Here is a 6635-nt window from a genome sequence, read left to right on the forward strand (position 1 = left end):
TGTTATGTAGAAACTAATTTGACAATAAACTATTTGTAAAAAAAAAAAAAACTCTAAAAAAAATTGTTTAGGCCTTTTGGGGGAAAATGAACACAGTTTGAATTTTAAACTATATTAAAATATACCATATGTTTGCACGTATAGGAGGAACTTAACGGAGGACCGTGGGGGAGAAGAAGGGGGAAATAGTGGGGGAGAGGGAGAGAGGCAAACCATGAGAGACTCTTGAATGCCGAGAACAAACTGAGGGCTAATGGGGGTGGGGGGAGGGGAAGGGGGGCGATGGGCATGGAGGCGGGCACTTGTGGGGATGAGCACTGGGTGTTATATGGAAACCAACTTGACAATAAACTATTTGTAAAAAAAAAATTTTAATAAATAAATAAAACAAGAAAACTATATTAAAATATTTAGCATTTTAATATTTCTGCATTCTAACAGACTAAAGGAATATACTGATGTAAAAAAAAAAAAAACCAGAACATTTTTATTTAAAAATACATCATTTTGTTGAAACACCATAACAAAGCTTTGGAGATGATAGTGTTATCATTCCATTCTGATGACACTATTAACACATGCCCACCGAACAGAGGGGAACCAAGGTCAAACACGTATTTTTTAAAGGATTCTAAGGTGTCTGCTCTGTACATCATCGTCTGTCTTCCCTGGGCATAATGTCCGCATTTCAGATATTAGAGGTGGACCCTGAAGTGAATGAGTTTCAGGTGGGACAGACAATTGTCAGAGGATCTGGTTAGACCACAGATATGATCAGATGTGTCTTTGCACCTCATGGTCAAAGGTGAACCTTCTCTTTAAAAAAAAAAAAAAGTCAGTGTGAAATCCCCAGGGCAATGAGTGCTGGCCTTTACCCACCACATCCTGTGCATCTTCCTGGCCTGCTGGTCTCAGTCTCCACGTTCGCCTCACAGAATCGAGGCTATGACTTCCACATTCACTGCGCTGCTCTGCCTTGGTGAGTTCGGTCCTGAGAGGGAGACAGAATCCGGGGTTCTGGGCATGGGGGGAGCGGCGTGGCTCACTGTTCCTGTCTTCCAGGGCTGTATCTGAGCCAGACCATCAGCACCCAGACGCGTGAGTCCCTCCTCCAGAGTCCCAGAGTCTCTCTTCTGGGCTCAGGCTAAGTATTCACCTACAAACAACCAGAGGAGGGATCAGGGGCTCTGGTTTGCTAGGAAGGCGTGAGGCCAGCAACCGGGTGGAAATGTGGGGGGGAAGGCGCTTTATGTGGAACTCCAGCTTCTGATTCCCTTCCAGAGATTCTTTCAAAACCTGTCATCTGGGCCAAGCCCAATTTCATGATTCCAAAGGGAAGGCCAGTGAGGATCTTATGCCAGGGGATTCCTGAGGCTGCTGAGTACCAGCTGTATTTCGAGGGACACCTGTCTGCCCAGCAGAGACCGAGACGACCTGGAATAAGGAAGATAGTCTCATTCCCCATCTCAGCCATGACGCTGCTCACTGCAGGGCGATACAGGTGCATTTACCGAAGCGGGGAGCTCTGGTCAGATCCTAGTGACCCTCTGGACCTGGTGGTAACAGGTAACTGTCCCCTCATCTCTCTGTGGTCATCCCCTGAGCCTGAATCCTGGGGAGGGTCATCGTTTATTAATTTCCTTTAATGTCATCTAAACCTCACTCCACGGTTATCTGTGAGCTAGGAGCGGATTTGTCATAGGTCAGTTTATCCAGGTGAGATGTTCTGAGACCGATGTTTGCATGCATCTGGGGACTATCCTCAAAAATGACCCCTGTGATGAGGAGTGACAGAAACAGGCTACGCAGGAGGCAAAGGTAAACTCTGGTGGTGGTTTCAACAGACATCTCAGCCAAACCAATGTGGAACTCCGGACCGGGATGGCCCTTCCTGGTGGTCTCTAAATGAGGCTAGGGGGTCTCTGCCCACCAGCATCAACCAGGGAGTGGATGAGAACCCCTCCCATGGGGGTTCCATGCAAACATCCATGCTTTTGTGGCACTTGCTTTCTGGCAGAAGACAGACCATGAGTCAAGTTTAGGATAAATCTATCAGTCATAAGCACATGAGGAGGAAATAACAGTGTGGAAAAAGACAGGACAGTACAGGGTTGGGAGGGAAAGCTGCCTCAGTTAAGGAGGCTCAGCTGAGGGATTCTGTTTGCCCACTTAAGCAGGTATCAGAATCACTTGGAGGGTTTGTGAAAACACAGATGGCCTTAGTGCAGTCATGTGCATGAAAGCCCTATTCACAGTGGCCAAAAGGTAGCAACAATCTCAGTGTCTATTGACCAACAGATAAACAGAGTGTGGTCTATACACACAACAGAATATTGTTTGGCCTTAAAAAGGAAGGAAATTCTGACCCCTGCTACAATACGGATGAACCCTGAGGACATTATGCTCAGTGAGCTAAGACAGCCACACATGGACAAACACTATCTGGTTCCACTTCTGTGTGGGACCCAGGATGGTCAAACGCACAGAAATAGAAAGCAGAACGGTGGCTGTCAGGGGCTGGGGGATGGGGATGGGGTGATGGTGTTTAATAATAGGGACAGAGTTTCAGATTTGCAAGATGAAAATATTTCTGAAGATGGATGGTGGGGACAGTTGCACAAAGCAATGTGAATGTGCTTAGTGTCACTGAACTGTACCCTTAAATATGGTTAAAATGGGGGAAGGCCTGGGTGGCTCAGTAGTTTAAGTGTCCAACTTTGACTCAGGTCATGATCTTGTGATTCATGGGTTCAAGCCCCGCGTCGGGCTCTGTGCTGACAGCTCAGAGCCTGGAGCTGCTTCAGATTCTGTGTCTCCCTGTCTCTCTGCCCTTCATCCTCTTGTGCTGTCGTTATGTCTCAAAAATAAACTTTGTTTTTAAAATTTTGATGGTTAAGATGGTAAATGTTGTTACATGTATTTTATAGCAATTGAAAACAATAATAATTTTTTTAATAATAATGTTTTAAAGCATAGATGGCTGCCCTTCCCCTGAGTTTCTGGTGCAGTGGGTCTGGGGTGGGGCCTGGGAATCTGCATTTCTTAAAAAAGCCTCCAGGCGATGCTGATGTCACTGGTCCCAGGGATCTCTAACTCAGAACCACTGATGTGGGGCAATTCCCAGAGAGATTCATATTAATGCCCCTGAAAGCTGGAGGAGGCTCTGTCTCAGTCTTGAAGGGAGAAATTGGGGAAGGTGTGTCCATGACTGAAACAGAAGAGAGATTCTGGCAAGTGACATCCCAGGCTTAAGGCCAAGGGGTGATGGGGAGATATGGGTGGTGGGATAATGACTCTTTAACCTACCTGCCTCCTTCTCCCACAGAAATGTATGACACACCCACCCTCTCTGTTCACCCTGGACCTGAGGTGAGCTCAGGAGACAATGTGACCTTCCACTGCCATCTGGAGACTGCAACAAACATGTTCCTTCTGCTCAAGGAGGGAAGATCCAGCCACCCACAGCCCAGATATGGGAACACCCAGGTGGAGTTTCCCCTGGGTCCTGTGACTACAGCCCACAGAGGGACATACAGATGCTTTGGCTCTTATAACAACTATGCCTGGTCTTTCCCCAGTGAGCCTGTGAAGCTCCTGGTCACAGGTGAGGAAGCCCTCAGCTTTCCCTCATGTGCTCTTTGGAACTCCAAGTGAACCCCAACCAAGATGAGAAGGCAGCAAAGGGACAGGTGGGAAGATGCAGAGGGTTCCTCCCACCAATGCCCTCATCCACATGCATTTTCCGGAGGCCCTGTTGATTTTTCCTGAAGAAGAAGGCCTGAGGGATGGGGTGGGAGGGTGCAGAGACCAGGTGGGAAGACCGGAGGAAACCCAAAACCCTTACTTGTTTTCTTCATTACCAGGAGACGCTGAGGACGCCAGCCTTGTGCCCACAGAACACACCTCTTTTTCTGGTGAGTAACAGGTACTTCTAAACTTGGGGGAGGGATCAAAGCCTCCAGTGCCACCACAAACATGGCGCTCACCGGAAATATCCATTGGCTGCATAGCACTTGCTGTGACCTGCAGCTCCAGCAGTCGAGCAGACAAGCATCCTTGCTTTTATCCCAGCAGGAGACAGACCATGAGTCTAAGTCAGATAAATAAACCAATTACATAGCACATGAGGAGCAAACAGTAGTGTGGACAACAGACAAAGAACAAAAGGGGTTATGGTGACGGGGGAGGGGGGGCAGGTGGCAGTATTAAATAGAGTTTTCTGAATCGACCTCACAGAACAAAAACCTGAAAGAGCTGAGGGTGTTAGTCCTGTGGCTATGCAGAGAAGGAACATTGCAGAGGGAGGGATCAGCCACTGCATTTGTCCCAAGTCAGAGGGATGGCCAGTGTGATGGAGGAAAAGAAGCCATGTTGACCGACTTAATGAGGGAGCTGAGGGTCAGGCATGAGACTTGCCCTGCTCAAAGTCCTGGGGCTGAATTCTTCTCTCAGGGCTCACCTGCCCCTTGGCTCTTCCTCTCTACCTGCCAGATGAAGCCACTAGGACCAGAAGCATGGGGCGGGGACCCAGAAAAACTGCAGAGGGACATGGGGCCTGTCTGAGGGCAGGAGAGGCTGGGACAGAGGGACCAGCACCATCTCTTTCCCCCACTTCTTCACTCTCCTTGTCATCCGCAGACTCCTGGGATCCTTACCTGCTAACCACAAACACAGCAGTCCAGCAAGGTAGGCAGGCAGAGGGAGGCTGCAGGCTGTGAAGGAGTGTGATCTGGAAAGGACAGAGGGACAGACGGGGTGAGGCGCTGCCTGACAGTGACCACTCTGTTCTTCTGACCCCAGACCTTGCCCTCTGGAATCACACTGCCCAGAATCTCCTTCGGATGGGTCTGGCTTTCCTGGTTCTTCTGGCCCTTGGGTACCTCCTGGCTGAAGACTGGCTTTGCAGGAAGAGAATGCAAGAGGAAGCCCACAGGGCTTCAAGTCAGGAACGCAGGAGAAGGTTCAGTACACAGTGACCGCTGAACAAATGGCCAAGGGATGGGCTGGCCACAGATAGAGCTGAAAGCTGACCTTGCCCTTGGGCTGTGTGAGCTCTGTGTTGTGCCCGTGGAGGGAGGTTTACCGCAAGACACCTGTGTTGGGTTTGGGGAAGCTTCCTGGAGGAGGCAGGAGGCGGGATGCAGACGTTAAATTTTTCCTGCAGACAGATTGTATTGTCTCTTCTGGGGTCTGAGCGTTTTTGTGCCTGCCTAATGCAAACCAAAGTTTTAGCCTCACTGGACTTCCCCAAAAATATCTCCCTCGTTAACAGCATGGCCACAGAATATTGCTCCCTAATTTGGTCTTTATCCATATTTCTTCTTTCCTTTTCTGCAACATGTCATTCTAGATACTTAACAACCAGTACAGAATATGCATTTGTGACCTGGAACAGGAGCCAGAGAGGCAACCACTGGTCGATAGAGATGTGGCCCGGCTATCTGAGGGTGTCCTGGCTGGGTCGCAGCCTTGCCCCAACTCCTCTGCCCCTATGCCACCACAAAGTTCTGTCTTCTTCGCTTCTTTATCCATACTTTGCCTTGTTCCTCAGGTCTCCTCCAAGAAAGTTCTCTAAACCCTCCAGCTTGACTTAAGATACCATGCCCCCAAAGCACCTATTGTTTCTCTAAAACAGCAATCGGACTGTCACCCTACATACATATCCATTTTCCTGTTTCTACAGTGAACTCGTGTGAATTAAGTCCATGTCAGATTTGATGGCTGTGCTCACAGCTCCTGCACTAAGAAAGTTCTCATGAAACACACTTCAGATCAATGGATATATAAATGAGGCTGTAGCACACACTTAGAACTTGAGATTGCTGATTATGGTCCTTGAAATGCTGTCCAGACCCTTTGTTCCTTGAGAATTTCTCCTTGACCAACCCATTAATTAATATAAGCATTTTATGGGTCCCTGCCCTCCTCAAGATTCTGACACCTCAAATGGGTCAAATCCATTCTCTAAATCTTGAATTTTCTATTATATATCAGAGAACATAATTTCCAACCTCAAAAGGGTAACATGAATATTTAATGAGATATTTAAGACTATCAAGAAACCAGCATAGGCTCAACTCAATGGTAACCCTTATTATTCCCAACTACAGGGAATTGAAAATACCACCAACTGCTATCTCACTACCAGCGGACAAATACTGAATGTTCTTTTTGTTGTTGTTCTTCTTCATTTGCTGGGTGTTCACGGTCCAAGAATTTCTGTTGAGGCTGAGTCATAGTCATCATCCCAAGATGTGATGGACTTGAGTGGAGTATGTTTGTAGTATTCCAAATATTCCATATTCTAACCGATGGCAGGAAACCTACAATTTCAAGGGGGGAAAAACATGTCATGTGTCAGGTGGAAGAATTTTGGGTCTCCAGATAAAAATGCAGGGGCTTGAGAGCCTCCTTAGAGGAATGGAGGGGTCTCTTCCACACAAGGCTGTTCTCCCCACTGCTCCAAGTCAAAATCTTCCAAAACTGGTCAACAGGACAAAGACAAATGGTTAAGTGGATTACCCTTTTCAAAATGTTAAACCTGGTTTGTACTCCAGACAGCAAAAAGAAGCACAGGGAAGAAGGGACAGAGGGAAATGAGGATGAAGTACTAGCCAATTGTTTGTTATGAGATT

At 47.6% G+C, this 6635-nt stretch overlaps 2 protein-coding genes across 3 annotated transcripts in view; both read left to right on the plus strand.

Annotated features, from left to right (window-relative positions):
- FCAR (Fc fragment of IgA receptor) overlaps window positions 1–3380 on the plus strand; it is an 18099-nt gene extending 14719 nt beyond the window's left edge. The window contains exon 6 of the mRNA XM_039244202.1: window positions 3326–3380. Within this exon, the coding sequence (XP_039100133.1) occupies window positions 3326–3373 (48 nt within the window). The 3' untranslated portion in view covers window positions 3374–3380. The remainder of the gene's footprint in view (window positions 1–3325) is intronic.
- On the plus strand, window positions 891–5165 carry NCR1 (natural cytotoxicity triggering receptor 1). Of its 2 annotated transcripts, XM_039244200.1 has the most exons (7): window positions 891–979; window positions 1063–1098; window positions 1282–1566; window positions 3326–3604; window positions 3864–3914; window positions 4639–4686; window positions 4801–5165. In XM_039244200.1, the coding sequence occupies exons 1-7, from the start codon at window positions 946–948 to the stop codon at window positions 4974–4976; spliced, it is 909 nt and encodes a 302-aa protein (XP_039100131.1). In that variant the 5' UTR covers window positions 891–945; the 3' UTR covers window positions 4977–5165. The 2 variants fall into 2 exon arrangements, with proteins under 2 accessions (XP_039100131.1, XP_039100132.1); XM_039244201.1 differs by lacking the exon at window positions 1063–1098.
- Window positions 5166–6635: the final 1470 nt, after the last annotated feature.

The sequence above is a fragment of the Hyaena hyaena genome, unplaced genomic scaffold (assembly GCF_003009895.1).
Source record: "Hyaena hyaena isolate Hyena2069 unplaced genomic scaffold, ASM300989v1 scaffold_235, whole genome shotgun sequence".
Lineage (NCBI taxonomy): Eukaryota > Metazoa > Chordata > Mammalia > Carnivora > Hyaenidae > Hyaena > Hyaena hyaena.